Genomic DNA, 20907 nt, shown 5'->3' on the forward strand with positions numbered 1-20907 from the left:
GACCAGAGCTCAGTGTGAAGGAAGGTCAGAGTCCTGGGGAGCAGTGGGCACACCCAAGGGGCAGCCACGGCCAGGACTGACTGAGGGGACCACACGGCCTTACCCCCCGGTCCCCGAGTGAAGTACACGCCTGAGCTCACCTCAGCCTCGGGTTTTCGTCCCCTCAATAAGCCTCGCAGGTTACTAGAACATTCCCAGTTCACTTACGTCTGTGCAACTTGGCTTCTCCTTAAGGGACAGCACGTTTTTTAAAAAGTACATATCCACCCGTGCTGCCTGGAGTGAATAACTTGTCTGTCCCGAGGTCTGTTTCCGCGATCGTTCCATTAAATGGGTTGAACGAGGTCGTCTCTGTGGCTTCTTCAGCTGTTGGAGTTCATAATTGCGTTAAAGCCCATCCTTTGCGGAAGGCGCTCACCAAAGCCAGCTTCTCCGAGGAGTGCACTCGGTAGCTGAAGAAAGCACAGCCACGGCACCGAATCTCCCCATCTCTCTGACGTTCAGAACTGTGTTTTCCCTTTTCGTTTAATTTATACTGGGCTACGGGGCGTGGACGGTCCCTTCCACTGCAGAGAGGCGAGCTCTGTCGTGGCCAGATGGACCCATTTTACTCCCTTCCCGGAGTCCTGCTCCGTTCCGGTTCATATGGCAAACAACACTGAGTTTTTGTTCTCTGGTGTGAGAGCACTTTTAGAGAAGTTTCCTGTTCAGAAACCACCTCTGACTCCTTCCACATTCTATACACGAACTTTACATGATTCAACGACCATATGTTACAAAACCTCTCATCTGGTAAAATTTGGGGATCAACTTTTATATCTTATTGGATAGAAATAAAACCACAGAATAAATGATTCAAGATAGTAGTTGACACTCTCAATTTTACAGTGAGAAGGAAAACTGAGTCATACATTCTTAAGCAAAGCACCATTTCAGGTTTTACTCGTCGATGTATAATGACTCACCTAACGGGACTGATGCTCTTCTTGCTGAATGAATCACCAAGAGATGATTTCATTCATGTTTATATTGAATTTCGGTTAATAAAAGTGCAATGGTCAAACTGAACTTAATTCTCTGAAACTGAAATTAATTCTCTTTTCTAGTTATCTGTTTTTTTTCTGTTGTTTGCTTCATTGAGTTTGTTTCAGGGAAAAGTAGTAGCGACGCCATCAGAGAGCCCGTGGAAACCATGTGGTCAAACTCTTTACTAATTTAATAAACACTAAGTGCCCACTATGTGTAAATTCTCATAGACTGGAGAGCCCCATTTTCCTCTGCAGGAAAGGTCCCTCCTAGTGAACTCCACGGAATGTTCCAAAGCATGACCACAGGCCCACGGCACACACTCACTGTGCACGGCGATCGCATTCTGCGTACTTTGTAGCTTAAGTAATATTACATCATGTTAACACAAGCTCGCAGGGCAAATACGGAGGGACATTTAACTCACAAAGAAACATCAGAACGAAAGAGAAATGCGTTCCCAGTCTGGCCTCTTCTGTGAAAGGGCATGATGGAATAAGGACAAACAGCTGTTTAAAAAATATACAGAAGAGCAAACAATCACCAATTATTTGTGCTTCATTAAATAAATGTGCCTGCTTCTATCAGAGAAGATCATTAGCAAAAGTATCTTTTAAAAATAAAAATTAGTGGGGCGCCTGGGTGGCTCAGTGGGTTAAGCCTCTGCCTTCGGCTCAGGTCATGGTCTCAGGGCCCTGCGAGCGAGCCCCGCGTCGGGCTACGTGCTGCACGTGGAGCCTGCTGGACAGTCTCTCTCCCTCTTCTTCTGTCCCTCCCCCGCCTTAAAATTGAAAAATTAAAAATTAAATGAAAAAATTAAAATTGAAGCTCGTTTTGCATTTGAAACCTCAACAACGGTTTCACTGTTCCACTGCGCCCATCCAAGACTATTTTCTTTTTGTAAAATACCAGTTTGCCGGGACCTTCCTCAGGCCCTGGGAAAGAACGTGCATCTAGACAACTGAGAACCCAGGAATTCCATGCCCCGTGTCCAGGTAGCAACGAGTGTCATCTTCCGTAAGTCCGCTCGCACGGGCCGACTGAAATCAGACTGTAGCAGAGGGTGACTTAGGTAAACGGGCACTTCCCGAAACATCATTTTCAGCCCCACATGGCGAGAGCCTGGCATGCTGCCGTCAGTCCGGGACTCTGGTAGGAGCCCGTGACGAGTGACAGAGACGTGTCTGCCCACGGCAGCTTACTCTGTCAAAACCGAAATCATGTCCTCAGACAAGTCAAATTGCTTTTATAGAAAATGCACGTTTCCAGAGACATCATTCAGAATCATTTCCTACGCGTTCCTCAAGTAAAGCTCAGGGACGGCCACCCTGCTTCTCCCAAGACGCCTCCAAGACCCACGGAAAACAGACGACGTGTTCTTCATTTCCCCCACGCTCGTCACACACTACAGGGCAAATCTAACGAGATCGCTTTGGGAATCAGAGCGACAAGACTGAGCTAAACTCCCCGTTTCTAAAGTTTGTGAGAGAAGGATGCGTGTTGTATCTTTATACGACAGGACAAACTTCTCCCAATCCCTTCAGAGAAAGAAAATGCAAATTCTAGAAACACGATTATGGTTTCCCTGCCATTTGCACATGTGTATCTGAGAGTCAGACCCGTGGATTTTTCCCTTTCTCATCCCAGCCCGGCGGGGCTACAACCCGGGAGGACGCGTGCAGGTGGCGTCCTCGGCAGTGACAAGGGAGCTGAGCGTTGTGCTGCGGGGCTGGAGGAGGTGACTGGGGGCGTCCGGGCGGAAGTCGCACCAGAAGAACACGGCAGTCCCGTCCCACCCCAGCCCTCCCAAGGCGCCTCCACAGCTCGTTCTCCGTGTTGCCTCGGGGGAGCTGGGTCAGTGACCGTCCCCACCGCAGAGCAGAGCCTCTGTCCTGGGCCTTGAAGGAGCCTCGAGACACCCAGACTCGGGGCTTCCCATCGGGAGTCCCTCTCAGCGTGCGCGTCAGGGTACACGGAGGGGAAGACAAACTATCCTTCATATCCTGAATGCGGGAAAACTTCCAATTTCTTTTTGTTAATTGTCAGTGGGCGTGGAAACACACCAGGACGGAGAACCCGCAACCACAGGCGGCCGAGCTGCGATTCTAAGGCTGTTTTTCTGCGAACTCGCAGCCCACGCCTGAGGCCGTCCCAGACCGCCTGTGATTCGTCTGTGGTCCCCGGCAGCTGAACACCCCAACCCTGGAAGGACACTTTCACTAGGTCCTCACACAGGAACACCGTGGGAGCAGCCAGGCGAGCACGCACACGACCCGCTAAGCTCGCAGCGCACAGAACGCATCCGTCCCGGCAAAACCTGTCAACGGAGGCACCGTCACCTCTTTGCACGTCGCCTTAATGCACAGAACTCTCCAGCGCTGGGCGGCTCAGTTGGTCACGTGACTGCCTCCTGCTCAGGACAGGATCCCAGAGCCCCAGGATCGAGTCCCAAGTCGGTCCCTGCCCAGCGGGGGGCCTGCTTCTCCCCGGCACCCGCCCCCATGCATGGGCTCTCTCTCTCTCAAATAAATAAAATCTTTTTTAAAAAGTGTAAAACTCTGTCGAACACTCCTTTGTAGCAAATGCAATCCACATAGTTCTGAGGATTTTGAACTAAATTAACCAAGTGTTTGGACATCTCCGAAATGAGGTCAAAAACAAATACTTAGTATCAAATACTTCTATTTTTATACTGAAGCTCTCATTTGCTTGACATTTTCAGAGAACCCTTTTAAGGAACTTAGAAAACTTAATAAAAACACCAATATCTGAGCTACATTTTGGTGGTCAAGTCACAAGAATCATTTGCGTGAGTCATCAAAAATTGAGAAAAAAAGTGGAGTCTGTGCTTAACTTCCAGAAAACAAAACCACTCCCTGCGTCGACCAAAACCCTCCTCACAAAGTGGCGTTGGGCCCCTTTTTACCTGCATTCTTACTGGTTTTGTTCTGCCGACTTTTAACTTGCTCAGTCCAAAGCGTGGGGTAACGTGATGCAATATCTAAGAAACCAAAACAAAGTGATGATTATTTTCAAAGCATCTTGAAGACACAGTCTCTCGATGAAAGAGCTCGGTAGGCGGCCTAAAAGCCAATGGCAGTGCGCTCAGGACACACGTTGTGCACATTTTTAAAGAAACTGTTAAAATGATTATGCATGTGAGACAAAAGGCAAGCATTATATACATTTTTAGACATTGGGCATTTGCTTTTCCCTCCCCGTTTCCTCCCCCCAGACTGTAAACAAGAATTATACGTCTTCAGATTGGCCTCACGTCAAAGAAGCGGGTTCCAGGGAGAAACCCCGACAGAAACCCACCCTCGTGTCGCAAAGAGGGGACGTTTGTGCGGCACACGCGGTTCTGCTCAGGGAAGACTTGGTACAAACCACAACACAGAAGATACGATTTTGTGTAAGACATTTCAGGAATGATCCCTTTCTGCAGTACCATCGGACAAACCCCTGAGCGCTTGCCGTGCGCACCACTCACACCACGGGCCCGAGACCCCGCGGCAGAGCCACCCTCCACGCTCGCAGCCTGTGACCTCAGACCCGCAGCATCCACGGATTCCGTGAGCTGACTTGGGGCCCTGCGGACGTGAGCCCTCCTGTTCCCGCTCTCTACGGAGCACCTTGTCATTCTACCTTTCAGTCTCTGACTTATTTATCATTTCATCTTCAAACACTTGTTCCTTTTGACCTGAGCACCTGTGAGCCTTTGGCAAATACTGAAGGCGACGTATGAAAGACTAGGAATGGGGGCGCCTGGGTGGCTCAGGGGGGTGAGCCTCTGCCTTTGGCTCAGGTCATGATCCCAGAGTCCTGGGATCGAGTCCCGCATCGGGCTCTCTGCTTGGCAGGGAGCCTGCTTCCTCCTCTCTCTCTGCCTGCCTCTCTGCCTACTTGTGATCTCTGTCTGTCAAATAAATAAATAATCTTTAAAAAAAAAAAGAAAGAAAGGAAGGAAGACTAGGAATGGGAAATCCACCTTTGCCATCACTACAAAGTTGGAAACACCCGCACACACGTGACCTCACAAATTTCATCTCATGCATCGCGTTGCGGTGGAGACATGATGTCAGACATGACACATGAGCAAGGAACAGGATGTACGTGTCTACACCCTTTGAAATAAATATTTTATGCCATCCCAATTGTACAATCTCAACTCATAAATTTTGATTTAAAAAAAGACCTCTGTGTCGTGCTGTATGAAAGCACATGGCCCCATTCACGAGCCCTCTCCAGAGCCACCAGGAAGGATGGCAGGAGCCCTCATAGAGTTGCAAGTGGCCAAGTCCAGTCCACTTTGAGGGGACTCCCAGCAGCGTGACTTGCCTGCACTTCCCAGGCCCATGATGGCCCCGTGCACACCCGCCTCCTCCCCCGACCAGACCCTGTGTCTCCCGGGCTCACGTCCACTGTCCTTGCCCACGACTATCCCAGTGTGTTTCCGTGTCCTCCCATGCGTTCCCGCCGTCCTCCCCCATGCGTCCCGCCGTCCTCCCCCATGTGTCCCGCCATCCTCCCCCAGCCAGACCCTGTTTTCTCCTGGGCTCACCTTCCTCATCTCCTTGGGGTTGAGTCTCCAGCGCTGGAGCTGTGGCATCATCTGAATTCAGAACGGAAAAGATTTGCAAGGAGACTACAATTATGAGAGTAAGTTCAGTAAGTGCACGTACAGGATGGAAGCGGGGGGCTTGCATACACCCCACACATCAGCCAAAACCACCACCCCAGGTGCACGGGTGAGCGGAGCCGGGCAGGGGCTCCCCATAAACTGCACAGGGGCCCTGGGGTGCTTCCACATAAGGTACATGCTGGCAGAAAACCGGCCCTGGGGGAGCTGCTGGGTGTCCCTAGGAGCCAGAGCAGCTTGGGACTGGCGAGCAAGAGACAGAATAACGTAAACCAGGGAGCACAGCAGCGGGGAGGGGACTCATGTTGGCAGAGTCCGCGAGCTGGGGTGACCAAAGTCAGAGACATGGGCTGGGAAGGCTCGGGGACCTCAGATATGCTTGCTCCGGCCCCACCCCATCTTCCTGAGCACAAGGTCGGGATCGAAGAATCGTGTCTGACTTCCTGCTCTGGGCACCCCTGCACCATCAGCCCATCCCTCAGCCTTGCAGAAGCTGGGGCAAGGGACGCATGGAGGGACAAGAGTCAACGTCACAGAGCGGGGGGCCAGGGGGTCACAGCAGTGCTCTGCGTTCTCTTTGGAGGCACAGGTCCCGTGGATAATCTTTACTTAATCAGTAAAAAAACTGGCTGTGGGATCCCTGGTAGGGCCTAAGGTTCTAGAAAGTTCTGAGATCTAGCAGGGAGATGTGGAGAAGGAGCTGCTGGAAGTCTGCTCTGGGTGAGCGGGGCCCCTGCCCTGGGGGCGGTCACAAGGCACCTTGCAGGGCTCCCAAGAGCCAGCCTGGGCCTTTCCCTCAAGCTTGCTCACGCAATTCGGTTATATAATAATTTCAGGATTAAAAGACGCTAAATAGTGAGGGAGATGAGGACCAGCCACAAGGCTTATCTGTGATTCATGACTTTCCCAGATGTCTGAAGAATAAAAACGAAGTTTCTCATAAACTTTTCTTGGGGGGAAACCAAAAAGCTTTTTTTTAAAAACTTTAACACACAAAGATCTTTTGGGGAAAAAAAAGTTTGCTTTCTGTCAGAACACTGAAAAAATGTAATGCTGCCTATTCGAGAAACTCAAGTTCTAACACTGGTAGTGCCTGTAAGCCCATCAAATATTTCGTCATCTCCTTCCAGAAACTAAAACTAAACGGGGACGTATCTACAGTGTACCAAACACATTCAGAAGTCTTTTGAAGTGATGTCAGTCAGCACATTATTAGTGCTGTACGTTTTTACTGAGGCCTAGCCACGTCACCACTGTGGGGCCACGAGTCTGCTCCCAAAATCACTGGGTCCAAGCCAGCCTAAAAAAGTCAGCCCAGCTCACTCATGGCGGGCGAGGCTCAGGGCACGGGGAGAGGATGAGGCCCCCGTGACCCCCCATCTCTGGCACCAGGGGCCCCCGTGTCTCCTGGTCCAGGCCCTACCCCCCATCAGCATGACCGCCCTCCACCAGCGTCTACACTCAGGCCCGTGTGGAGTTCTGTCCCAGCATAACAAGCATACCAGCACCTACTGAACTCAGACCCAAGAAAATGAAACAAAACTGGGGAGTGCCATGTGCTTTCTGTTTTCCCCACTAGAGTTAGCAAAGGCCTCATTTTTATCCATAAGCCAGCTGTGCAGCTTAATTTCAGGCATTTTCTCTGTTGTGTAACTGTCTATATAGCAAGAGCCTTCAGTAGAAGGAATGTGTTCCTGCCTTAAATTAATTTCTGTGCTCACATACCAGTTCCCTAGGGATTTTCGTTTGACCTCTAGAGCGGGTGCTGCAAGGCCTGAGTCAGAAAACCGCTTCAGAGGGAGTTTGCTTTTGTCACCGTTGCCCCCCGAGCCTCTGACTGAGGTGCGTAATCATGAAAGTTGCCCCTTCCTCCCCTCTACAAAATACTGACAGGCCCGCCCTGGGACCTCACAGACCCAAGTCCATGCTGGTCATCGAACATTCTTTTTCGAACGTAAACCCTTGCTCCATGCAGTATTCTAACTCTGCCTGCTGCTGTCTTTCCCCTAGAAAATGGGTTATTTTCCCCAATTATATGGTTGTTCTGTCCTACGTCATACCATCCCCATGTCCACACACTCCACGCCCACCCACCACCCCCTCTTTCACGAGGCTGGTCCGCGCACACTCCCACCAAGCCCCCCTTGCACACTGTCCTCACGGCTGATGCATCCCAGATGCCTATCCCCTGTGTTTATCTCCATGACTTGAGGGACTCCACCATCTTCCCAGGGCAGGGACGATGCCCGCCACAGCCTCAGTGCCGGCTTGTGGGAATGGACTTGAATGAAACCCAGGTCTACTCGGCTTTACACCACTTTCCTTCGTTACTGGGTCATACACTATAACCTACATCAGAAAAAAAAATGCCTAAAATTTTGGTTCTAAAAAATTTTTATTTTCTCTTGAAAACAACTTCTGACTTTAAAAGTCGATATAAAGGAGGAAAAACACATCCCTGAGTCTACAGGATGATGACTGCAGGAAGGGCACAGAGAATATTTGGGATTCGTGGACGGTCATGGGGATGTGCCGTGGCCTGTGTGAGATGAACCAGGTGCCACGGAGGGGTTCCAAAAGCGCACGGCCCGCTGCTCTACCTGGTTCTCGTTGTCCCCAGTCCCCGAGGGCATGACTGTCACAGGTGGAAAGCATACCCCTCTTTCTGATGGGCCACAGTGACTGCCCAGACTCCACAACCACATGTGGAACCCAACACCAAACTAGAGCCCTCCCACAGGGACAGACCCCTGTGGCACCTGCCCGCACCAGGGTCCCAGCAAAGCCCCACCTGGGAGGCCCTCACGTGGGCAGCGTGGGTTATACGCCAGCCCCTCAGGTCCCTGCCCATCTAAAGGGACCCATACATGGGGGTTGAATGAGTAAGTAGTCAAGTGCGTCAGCTCTCCTTATCACACAGTCCACACTACAATTGAATCAGCTGCTACATGTTATCAGCATAGAAATTTATTTTAAGATAGTTACCTGTTTTTCCTGTGCCTTCCCGTTGGGGCACCTTTTCATTTATGGAACCTAAAAGGGGACAACGAGGAATAAATTATTTTTGGTTCCCAAGTGGTCTTCGACAGTTGTTACACAAATATTGGGTCCCACTTTGAGCAGTTCACAGTGCTTGTCGCTTCCTAGTCAAACGACGCACACCGTCGTGTATGCTGAGAAGACAGCGTCGTCTGCAGTCACAGGCCCTCGACTAGCAAACCAAAGACGAGTTCCGACGTCTGCTGCTGACTCGTTAGTTGGCCACGCACGTGAGGACATACACTCCCATATGCAATAAACAGATCACCGTTCCTTCACTTGGAAATGCCCTAATCCCCTTAACATGCATTTTGCCATGTTGACGCAGCAGAGCACATTATTTTAAAAAGGAAACATTTTTTTAAATAAAAAGTTATGCAACCAGGGCGCCTGGGTGGCCCTGTGGGTTAAGCCACTGCCTTCGGCTCAGGTCATGATCTCGGGGTCCTGGGATCGAGCCCCGCATCGGGCTCTCTGCTCAGCGGGAAGCCTGCTTCCTCCTCTCTCTCTGCCTGCCTCTCTGCCTGCTTGTGATCTCTCTCTGTCAAATAAATAAATAAAATCTTTTTTTTAAAAAAAGTTATGCAACCAAAGATCAAGAAAACCCTGCTTCCAGCTGGATTTCATTCTATACAAAAGAAAACTGAGCAACTGTCTTTTAGCGGAAGAATGCTGGGAAAATGCTAAGGCTGTGGGAGTAAGTCACGAGAGCGAGTCTACAGCTATGTCACACCAAGAGGTCTGCCCTACACCTGTGAGGCGTGGCTCTCTTCCCCTGGAGCTCAAAACGGCAACCAGCCCTGACTCCCTCGCCATTATTGCACTGCCCGAAGGACTAAAAAAAGAAAATTCTATTCTGAATGAATTTGGAGTTTACCTGCTAATTGCGCTCAGAACCGTCCATGCAGGGTTCATTGAGAATCACCACCGTCTGCTGCTGGGGTGCACGCCTTAGCGAAAACACCTCACCACACGGAACGTGAAACCCACTGACGTGTCTTATAATTTGAACGTGACGTTGAGATACAAACCAACATTTGTGCTGAAGATGTAGACTTGGTGACATTTAAGAATGTTTACCCTATGTCTTGGGTTGTAACAGTAATATAGGAGGGAATGTACCAGCAATTCATCCTAGGGGAAGTTCTCTCCGCCCAGAGAACTTAACACACCCCTGCGGAAACCATTCATTCTCTCGAACATGGGCGGAAATCACACGAAGGCAGTGGGTTCTCACACACTCTCCCAAAAGGTCAGCGGGTTTACCTCAAGGAACAAAACGCACACACAATAGACCTTTCTCCAGCAGTGCGTACGCTCTGGCCACACTCTTGTGGGGTCAGCTCCCAGCTTCGGGAGGAAACACATCTACTCCTCCTGCTGCGGGTCTAAGAGCAGCCAAGTGACACACATCTGGAAGGTTTAATCCTCCAATAGACGGGAAGCACCATGGTATGCCCAGCCCTCCAGTCGGCAGCCAAAGGGCTCACCCCCCAGCTGCAGCTCCTGCCCCCCGGGAGAACAGTCCACGGCCTCCAGGCTTCAAAACACACGGTTCTACCTCTGCTAAGAACTCTCTGGGATAGAAAGGGGGCCCCAGCCTATGGCCTTCTCTTAAACCTTCTGGGGCCCTGCTCTGCTCGCTTCTTCCTTTGAACCTATCTCCACAAATCCAGATTGCTTTTCTTTTTTTTTACTTTTATTTTATTTTTTCAGTGTTCCAAGAATCATTGCTTATGGACCACACCCAGTACTCCAATATAACCCGTGCCCTCCTTAGTACCCACCACCAGGCTCACCCGACACTCCACTCTCCTCCTCTCCAAAACCCTCAGTTTGTTTCTCAGAGTCCACAGTCTCTCATGGTTTGTCTCCCCCTCCCATTTCCCCCAACTCACTTCCTTCTCTCCGTGTTATTCCTTATGCCCCACAAGTAAGTGAAACCATATGATACTTGACTCTCTCTGCTTGACTTATTTCACTCAGCATCATCTCTTCCAGTCCCGTCCATGTTGCTACAAAAGTTGGGTATTCATCCTTTCTGATGGAGGCATCATACTCCATAGTGTATATGGACCACATCTTCCTTATCCATTCGTCCGTTGAAGGGCATCTTGGTTCTTTCCACAGTTTGGCAACCATGGCCATTGCTGCTATAAACATTGGGGTACAGATGGCCCTTCTTTTCAGTGCATCTGTATCTTTGGGGTCAATACCCAGTAGTGCAATGGCAGGGTCACAGGGAAGCTCTATTTTTAATTTCTTAGGGAATCTCCACACTGTTTTCCAGAGTGGCTGCACCAACTTGCATTTCCACCAACAGTGTAAGAGGGTTCCCCTTTCTCCACATCCCCTCCAACACATGTTGTTTCCTGTCTTGCTAATTTTGGCCATTCTAACTGGTGTAAGGTGGTATGTCAATGTGGTTTTGATTTGAATCTCCCTGATGGCTAGTGATGATGGACATTTTCTCATGTGTCTGATAGCCATTTGTATGTCTTCATTGGAAAAGTGCCTGTTCATGTCTTTTGCCCATTTTTTGATGTGATTATCTATTTTGTGTGTGTTGAGGAGTTCTTTATAGATCTCGGATATCAGCCCTTTGTCTGTACTGTCATTTGCAAATATCTTCTCCCATCCCATGGGTTGCCTCTTTGTTTTGTTGACTGTTTCCTTTGCTGTGCAGAAGCTTTTGATCTTGATGAAGTCCCAAAAGTTCATTTTCACTTTTGTTTCCTTTGCCTTTGGAGACATACCTTGAAAGAAGTTGCTGTGGCCGATGTCGAACAGGATACTATGTTCTCCTCTAGGATTCTGATGGATTCCTGTCTCACGTTGAGGTCTTTCATCCATTTTGAGTTTATCTTTGTGTGTGGTGTAAGAGAATGGTCGAGTTTCATTCTTCCAGACATAGCTGTCCAATTTCCCCAGCACAAATCCAGATTTCTTAAAGAGCTTAACCATCTTTAGTCATCAGCTTACTGTTATCATGTGTTTCTGCAATGAGTCAAAAAATGTGTTCTATTTTGGACTGGAAATGATAATATTTCAGTAATATTTCTGGATATGACTACTCAGGTTTTAACATTCTGAGCTAACTGTAAATACGCTATGTAGTCATCCGATGCCCCTCACAAGAGAGCCTCTCCACTGGATTAAGGCAGTATTGTGTAATCTAGGGGTTGAGGACCAGAAGCTGCGGATTCGGGGTGAAGAGGCTGAGGCCCCAGGGGGCCTTGGAGAGGGCTCCCTGCACCCTCGGGCGCACTTTCTCCCCGACCAACCAGCCCTGAGCTTGCACACCAGCCCCCGAAATTGGCTTGGTATTTGCTCAAACCAGGCCACACAAAAATAATTCCATCTTTTTCTTAACAGTACGAAGTGATTTTAAAGCAGAGTCAAGTGTCCTTGGTAACCTGCTCCATGAGTCAAGTATTTTGCAACAGAATTTGGAGAAGATCCAGGGGTGCTGTTTACTTTGTCTTCCAACTGTCTCTGGAGAAAAAGCCTCCCCCAAACCTCACATCATTCCCGGCAACGTTGTCCCCAAGGATGTGGAAGAAAGCTGGATGTTACTCTCCAGGCAGCAAAACTGCGTGCCGACTAGAATCCATGAACCCCAAACCAGAAATCAGCTCTCACTCTCTCCTTATGGTTTTCTGGAGATAAGGATGTGCTGAAGAATTCCCAGCAATTGGAATGGGGGAGAGAAACGGGTGAGATTCTAGGATTTAGGTGCAGAAAAAGGCTTCAAAACGGGGGGGCCTGAGGGACAGTGAACAGCTTCGTAAGCTGTGGGCCGGCCAGTTGCACCTTAGAGACCTGATCCTTGCTCACGGACATGAACACTGCCCCGCGGATTCATCTCTCAAAGGGCACAGCTGAAGTCCCTCCATGGGTGGGCTCTCATCCCATGTAAATGTTCTTTTAAAAGACGTGACTTTTTTAGCAATTAGGGTACACGTTACCAGTGGAGGAAACCACAAAAATACAACGTGGAGAGAAGAACACCTATGATTTAAGGGGGAAATCATGTGAGTTGTGGTTCTGAGCACCTGGTTCAAATCCAGCTACAGTCTGGAATCCCAACATGTTGCCAGAAGGCTGCCCAACGGAGGGTGCCAGGTTCTGCTGAGTCGGTGGTCTCAGCCAGCTCCTTCCCCAGCCTCAGACACCAGGAAGGAGGACGGTCTCCAGTGTGTGCAGCCCCGGCAGAAGGGAGAGGGTTCATGAGGTCAGCCCAGGCAGGGGAGCACAGATCCAACAGGCCAAATGGCCAGCTCCGTCAGGGCCCAATTCAACAAGCCACCATGATTTATCTCTTTCTGGAAATCGCACGTTCAAGTAGAGACTTACAGCATCACACGGCTTTGCTTCAGAAAAAAAGAGACAGAATGGGGGGGGGGGCGGTGGAGAGAAAAAGAATAGAAAGAATAGTGGGCTCCATTCCTCCTGAATTTTCTGGACACGCGTCTCTTTGCCGTCGCTCTGAGTAACCCAGCTGGCCTTGTGCTCTCTGAAAGCCATCTCCCCATCCCTTCCAGGCCCCTCCTCCCACCATAGGACAAACCAGTGGGCTTTCTTCAGGCGCTGGCCGGTGGTGTCTGCCCCTCATTCCATGCTCAGAACAGCCTGCGGTGCCGTGAGTGACCCCACAAACAGCTCATGGCCTCACGGTGCAGGGAGGTCGCAGAACCGGGACCAGAGCACGAACTCACCACCCACAGCTCCGTGACCCTCAGCAAGCGGCTGTACCTGCTCCGACCTCCTTTCCCTCATCTGCAACATGGGCGGTGTCAGGAGCGTCTACACGCCGGTGAAGGAAGACGGCAGAGAACCCGATGGGCAACAGGCTCACAATGATCGTTCAGCTAAATCACCTCAGGTGCCCCTGAGGTCTGTGGCACAGTCCACCCGCGGCCTCTGTCTGCACGTAGGAGCATTTCACAGGCAGAGGTGGTGACAAGGTCCACACCCGACAGACAGCAATGCCGTCCCCACTCAGAGCAAGTAGTCAGGCAGGGCACCAACGCGCCTGGGTGACGTCGGTGTCTCTCCGTGACCACGTTCTTGGGTTCCTTCAACACATGCTCACTGCGTGCAGCCAACACACGACACGAGAGAGACAGCACTGAAGAGTTTCATCTGCTCTGGGGAGATGAGCGTGAACTGGAACTCACTGAAGCAACAGACCCAGCAGCCATGAGCACAGCTCGTCTGTGCGGCTCCGACTGTGCTGGCCACCATCCTCAGTCCTTCCCATCCATCAAGTCATTTAATGCTGATAACAACCCTATAAAGTAGGCGCCAGCATTATGCCCACTATACGGATGAGAAGACTGAGATCTGGGCAGGTGCCTAACTGGCCCAAGTCGCTTAGCCAGCAAGCGGCAGAGCCAGGATCCGTGTCTGCACTGTTTGCCCCTGGGGAGCTGAGCAGACAGGCAGGCCCCTGGAGCAGAGGGAGGGAAGAACAGGCCCCCCTGGGTGAGAGCAGCGTGAGTTGGGAGCAAGGGCAGCAGCACCCTGGGGCATGCACGCGCGCTGGGCACCAGCTTGTCCCCTTGTTGTGTGCAAACCCTCTGCTTGCAAGGACACAGCTCCCCATGTGGGACTGTCTGAGCAGCCTGGCCTCTGCAGAGTCTGGTGTGTGGAAGACCCTGACTCAGAGTCAGGGAGGCTGAGTGTGACCCGTGGCGGTGGACGGCACCTCAGCCAGCTCCAACAGTCCCCCGATCTCAGGCCTGCTGACCCTCCGGCAGCCAACAGGCCCAGTGGTAGAGAGCCAGGGCAGAAAGACAGAGAGTGGGACGCATGGGTGTCAAGCCCAGGATGGAAACCAACGCTGACGTCCAAGCGCTTGGAAACCAGCCCACCCCATAATGCTCTTAGGTCCAGGGCCAGCCCTACAAAGGGCTCTGGACATAGTCACGTGTTTGAGTCAATGTGCACAATGCGAGTTGCCTGCACCCGATTTTTTTTTAAGATTTTATTTATTATTTATTTGACAGAGATCACAAGTAGGCAGAGAGGCAGGCAGAGAGAGAGGAGGAAGCAGGCTCCCCGCAGAGCAGAGAGCCCGATGTGGGGCTCGATCCCAGGACCCTGAGATCATGACCTGAGCCGAAGGCAGAGGCCTTAACCCGCTGAGCCACCCAGGTGCCCACCTGCACCCGATTTTTAACCCATCACTACAGCCCAGCTCCTGCCTGGTTACCTCCTGGGGGCCTCAGGGCACCCAACCCCATGAACACTGGTGTCAAAGCTTAGAAGTGCCCAGTCCAGAGAACATCATGACCTTCCGTGAATCATTCCATGACTGTGTCCAACGTGGTGGGCACCACAACTGTGTGCTGCCCCTGCCCTCCCACACTGGACCCAACCCATGAACGACGTGTACTCTCTTCTCTCACTCCACGAGACCCATGCCCGTGTCCAGCTGGCCTTATCGTCTTCCCTAGGGTGACACAGCAGCTGACCCTCAGGGCAGTGTCTCCTCTGGTTCAAGACCAGTTGGACTGTGATGCTTCCTGGGTATCAGTAGATGGTGCGGGAGCAGCTTTGGCGAGCCCACAATCTTCCCTGTACGTAAGGCTACATAGCACACACCCATCACACACAGACTCTGACAGCGGCAAGTAACACCTCACGCTAGCCGAGCATTCATGACCTTAACGACCACAGATTTCTTTTGAGTGTCTGACAAATACTGGCTTTACAGGAATCGCCGGGAGGGGCGCCTGGAGGGCTCAGCTGGTGGAGCGTCTGACTTGATTTCAGCTCAGGTCATGATCTCAAGGCTGTGAAATGGAGCCCTGTGTCGGGCTCTGCGCTGGGCATCTCCCTCCGCCTCGCTGCCCTGCTGACTCTCGTGCGTGCGCGTGTGTGTGTGTGCGCGCGCACATGCACGCGCCCTCGCTCTGTCTCCCTCTAAAAACAGTTCCACAGTCTGTAAAGTGTATCAGTAGTTTAACAAACTCTGTATTGGCTCTATCAGATTACTGTTTTATCTCATCAGGGTTGTAAAATGAGTTTCCTCAATACCTCGACAACGGTCACAGCGGTTCCTGATGACTTGCATTTTTCTCCAGAGCCCATCTCAGTGAGTGACGTCTACACTGCCTCCCGGCAGCCATGGTAACCCCACTCTGGGTCTCGCCCCAACGACCCACAGGCTCTGTCCTCAGACCTAAAGCTGTCTGTTTTTACTCCCTTGCCAGTATGCACCGAAATGTCTTCCTTTACTCTCCTTTTTCAGGAAGAGAATTATTAAGGCAAAAAAAAAAAAAAAAAAAAGCCATTTTGAGGGAAAAAAGGGGCTCCTTCTGATCAGTAACCTTTCTGGTTCACACAAAGCAACCCTGAATTTGCATTTCAAGCATTTGTACAAAGAAATACTCTAGAGACCCGAGAAGCCAGCTGTGGTTGTGCTGTTGACGTCAGGATTTGGAAATCCAGTTGTTCTGGAAGTTTCTTTCAAATTCCTCAGCTGTGCAGGTTGGTCCCTGAGCACCCGGGAAATTCATTAGTGAAAAATGAAAAAAAAAGTTAGCTTCTCTCTACCAAGGGAACATTTTCAGAAATGATTAGGATTTTCATAGAAATGTGAGGTGCCCCCGTCAGGGAGAGGCCAAAGCTAGAGGCGTTGGGGCGATGCAGGACACATGTGGGCAGTGCACCGAGAGGCCTCCGACCTAACCCCAAGCCCTCTCTCCTCCATGCCTGGACCTTCCCAAACCCAAGAGTGAAATTACTCAGATAAGCAATCAGGAAAGGGCCATGACGTGCTCACGCCTCTCCGCAGACATGCAGTGTCTCCAATGACTGACCCCAAATGAGAGGTGACACCGGACATTATAGAACGTGCCAGGAAATGAGTGGGGCCGAGAGCCAGCTTTCTGTCCTGCCCCACAAGAAGGCACCGGAACTTGGGGAGTGGGGAAGTCGGGTTGAACAGGACCCCCATCCCGCTTGGGACAACTCTACCCACAACCGACCCTGGTTTAAGAGGGGGTGGGACGGGGAACTCAGCCATGGATGGGCCTCAGCCATGGATGCGGATGTCTCTCCTCTCCTGCTCTGTATCCCCAGACCTACAGCTGACGTCAGACACAAACTCCCAGCTGAGCCACACACAAAGGTTCCGGGGATGTCGTGACACGGAGAGTTCTTGCGGGCAGGTTCAGCTCACGTGTCTCACGCTGCTTTGTACCCGTGCCAGGAATAAGCCCTTGGCCACGGTGCACAGTTGCAGAAGGGAAGAGCCTGGAGCGATTTCCAAGTAACAGCGAACAGACAAGCTACAAAAATCCTCCCTTGGAGAAGAGTCCTTTGTTTCTGAGTTCTACTCTGCCCCCGGTAATGTCAGTCTTCAAGTCTTCAGAAGAAGAAAAGAAGAAGAAAAAGTTCTTGCAGAATAAATATGAATCAGCGGCGTCCAGATGGAGGCATGTCGACCCGGCCCCCCACCAGCACAGGGGGTACGGGAACTGCTTGGGGCGCTCCCTGTCATTTCCTTCATCCCCTGAGCACCTCCCATGCAGAAGACCTGAGCGTAAAGCCATCTCCTGACCCGGGGTTTAAACCCACAGGGCTTGGTGAGCAAAGAAATCTCCAAACCACGAGCAAGAAACACCCACTTTCAGACAGGGCAAAGTCTGGGGCGCAGTGGGAGGCGCTCAAAGAGCAGCATCTCGGTCCTGAATGCTTCTCAAGGCAGTGTGCCGCTCGCCGTGCAGCCGCGCTCTCTCCTGGAAGGGAGGGAGCTCCCACCAGCCTCCACGCTCACCTTCTGCACCGGCCTCAGGACCCGCAGGGCAGAGAGAAGCGAGGAGCACCAGCTCGAGAACAAGTGGTGAGAACAAGACACTCGTGCCCCTTCTTATGCCAGGCGAACGTGTCCCTCCTCTCAGAACTGTCCTCACCTGTCCACCCTCACGCAGCAAGCCGACCTCGCCCGCCCGGGACACGCGTGTCTGCGGTGCCCTCAACAGACCGTGCGTGCCTTGCCTGGCGGAGGCTCAACCACAAATGAATTAGCAACGCACGACGAGTGGATTCCTTGGGGGGAGTCACGTTGGATGCCCTCCGTGAGTTTCCAGGTGGGACGCGTCACGTACACGCTGATTTACTAACACAGCATCTTAGGACTCGTTAGGGGGTCACCACACTCAGTGGTTCAGTCGTCAGGAAGCGCATGTCCACGGGGTGTCGTGGGCCAGGATCTGCCACCCCAAACCCGCCCCTCCACCGAAGCCTCTGCCTCTCCCCGCCTGAGCACCCCTGAGTCCGTGGCCACGGCTGGAAGGACATGGCGCGAGACTCACTAGCTATGAAAATCCGAGCAGAGCGCTGACCCCAGGGGACCGTCCTGGGCTCGTGTGGATAGTCAGTGGCGGGTTTTCAGAAGCAGTGGGGAACCGATGGGCTGGGTGGGGGGCAGACGCAGCTCCCTGTGCTCTAAGTGCCTTGCCAGGGCCTGGACAAAGCCTCCACCGACTCGTGGGTCTCTCGTCTGGAGTTACGCATTTTCCAAGTAAGTTCATGGCTCGTGAATTTGCATTTTTGGATTTGGCTGAAAATGTGGGCTATGGAGACAAAAGATAAGAGTTTTAAGTTGTAGCTCTGTCCCAAGCAAAGAGGCCTTGGTGGAGTCCCCACCTGTAACCTAGAAGGAACTAAAAGGTAATACCACTTCCAGTCCGGGCTGCTGTGACGCCTGACGCCTGGCGGGTCCCCTCAGACACGGGCAGCAGCCACGACACTGACACGGGCCACCAAGCCACTGCCTCCACTTCTGCAGTACATCGAGGATGGCAGCCGGGTGTCCCCAAACCGTCCCTTATGCCTCTCTCACCCCATCCCTCCCTCCAGCCCCGGTGCATCCTTACTTCCCCGCCCTCCCCCCATCCAGACCCTCAGGTTGAGGGTTCAAGCCCCTGGGCTATTTCCTCCAATGACCTCTGCAGTTTTCACTTTTTCTCTTTAAAGCTGTGGACTTCTGCACTCCTGCCACCGATGTGCCGGCACAGCCTGACAATCTGTCATCAAAGATCCAGAGAAGCAGCTTCCCAGGCATGCAGAGTTGACAGGTCCCACCCTCTCTCCGGTCAAAATCCTCCCTCTGCCCCTGGAACGGCCATTTGATGCTACCACAACCCCTCCTCATTGCCTTTGTGGCTTTCTGCCCGGGGATGTTTCTCTAAGTGCAGGAGTTGAGTTTGATTTGTGTTTTGCATTTTAAGTGGACTCGTGTGTTCTGTTCTGTGGCGCTTCTGCTCAGGACCACGTTGGCGCCATGGGTCCGAGCAAACTGACCAAAACACGTGGTCCATCCAGTTGGACACTGTGGCCATCCATCCGTTCCCCAATTCTGGTTGTTGCCACAAACGCGGATCTGGACGCTCTGCACGTGTCTCCTGCTGCAAACCAGGAGCGTCCCTGGAGCCATACCGCACCCCGTTACCCCTGTCGGAGGCAAGTGGGTTCTGCTGGTGCAGTGGGGGAGGGTCTGTGCACCCATGTTCCTATCAACACATCACAGATCACTTTTTCTTTGCTGTTAATTGGGAGGGGGCAAGGGGTGTGGAGGGGACTCTCATGGCAATGTTAATTTGCATTTCCCTGGTACTAATGAGCCTACACACTTCCTCCTATGTTCGCGGGTCATTAGGGTTTCCTCCTTTATAAAACGCTGTCTCTTCAGGACTTTTGACCATTTTTCTGCTCAAGTGTCTCATCTCATTCTCCTTATCAATTAATAGGAATTTGGGTCTTTTGCATTAATGGCTTAAGATTACATAATTATGGAATAAAGGAAGGTTCCCCCTTTTAAAGGGTCTTCTGGGAGAAGCAAGCCGGTGGAGGACTTGGGGGCAGGAGGTCTTCTCCCTGTTCTGACACCTCACTAACATGAGGACGTCTGCTCCCTCCCCAAGCCTACCTCACCGTGCCCTGGCACAGATTCGCGATAAACACACGTGCCCGTTCGGAACGATGGCTCTGTTGACGGCTACATTTTAAATCTCTTGTCACAATTTTGTGGCGGCTGTTTGTAGGGTAAGGTTGGTGTGAACTCCAGGACGAAAGACAGCTGTTGAACAGTGAGCCTGACGCGATTTTAATAAACTGGATGAAAACCACGCCCACGGTTTACAGCGAGTAGATCATGGGCACCAGCGGTAGAGGCGCGCGCCCATCTACCGGTGCGGAGAGGACGATGTCCCCGGAGAACAGGTCCCTGGCTGGTTGCAGATGGAAAATGCGATCCTCTGCAGCAATGTCAGCACAAGGACCCCAGGCAGAGACGTCCCATCCCCCCGCTTTGCTGCGTTATCAGTGAGGCTCTGTCAGCATCTGAGGAGAAGTCACAGTGCCTTATGCCGAAGTTTATCACAAGGAGATCATGCACGTGTGTGCGGCGCCGTGTGTGCGCGTGTAACCGAGCATTGTGAGTCTCTGCGCACGTCATGCATGTGGGTGCAAGCACTACCGTCCCGAACCCCTCCCCGACCTCAGACTCTCACAGCAATTCCCCAAACCTTGCGGTTTCCAAGCAGACACCTGCTTTCCCACACCCACATTCCTGCAGAATAAATGCGTGACACAGCGTGGGGTTGGCAGACATTTCCCAGGGCGCCTCGGAAGTCACAGACGGCATCGGGTGTCAGCAGGCGTGAGGGGACCCAGCCCACACAACCCCCGCCCCGGCCCAGGAGCGAGAACAGACGCTCATTTGCAGACGGTGAGTGTGAGAGCGGCACTCCCCACCTTCGCCGCTAGCCTGACCCGAGCCACCGAGCCTGGCCCGGTCCCCACGCGAGAAACGCCAGACTTTGAAGCACGCTGTTTCCCACCACGTGGGCCAAAAACATCCACTCAGCCACTACGAAATGCAGCCTTTCTGCACAGTCTAATTATAATTACTGGCACCTGGTTGAAAAAGGGATGTGCTAGTGGGTACTGTGGTGGTTTGATTCCAAAAACGAAGTACTATTTGGAGAATGTAAGAAATTCGGCCAATTTTGTACACGTGGCTCCCCGATACAGATCTTCCAGACACAAGTTAGTTTTCTAACAGTATCACTAAAATCACAGACTTGGACATCCCCCAGTTTTCTCCTTCATAAAATAAGGCTCGGTGACTCATGGAGTCGCACACCTGGAAAAAGATACCTGTGCGATGGCGTCTCCCAGAATGAGAG

General features: G+C 51.8%; 1 protein-coding gene across 1 annotated transcript in view; it reads right to left on the reverse strand.

Annotated features, from left to right (window-relative positions):
* The window catches only part of LOC111158702 (SPARC related modular calcium binding 2), a 177009-nt gene that overhangs the window by 100117 nt on the left and 55985 nt on the right, over positions 1-20907 (reverse strand). Inside the window, exons 5-7 of the mRNA XM_022520911.1 lie at positions 8651-8698; positions 5588-5638; positions 3953-4027 (exon numbers count right to left, since the gene is read on the reverse strand). Of these exons, the coding sequence (XP_022376619.1) occupies positions 3953-4027; positions 5588-5638; positions 8651-8698 (174 nt within the window). The remainder of the gene's footprint in view (positions 1-3952; positions 4028-5587; positions 5639-8650; positions 8699-20907) is intronic.

This window comes from Enhydra lutris, unplaced genomic scaffold (assembly GCF_002288905.1).
Source record: "Enhydra lutris kenyoni isolate GAN:26980312 unplaced genomic scaffold, ASM228890v2 scaffoldscaffold62, whole genome shotgun sequence".
NCBI classification, from domain to species: Eukaryota; Metazoa; Chordata; class Mammalia; order Carnivora; family Mustelidae; genus Enhydra; species Enhydra lutris.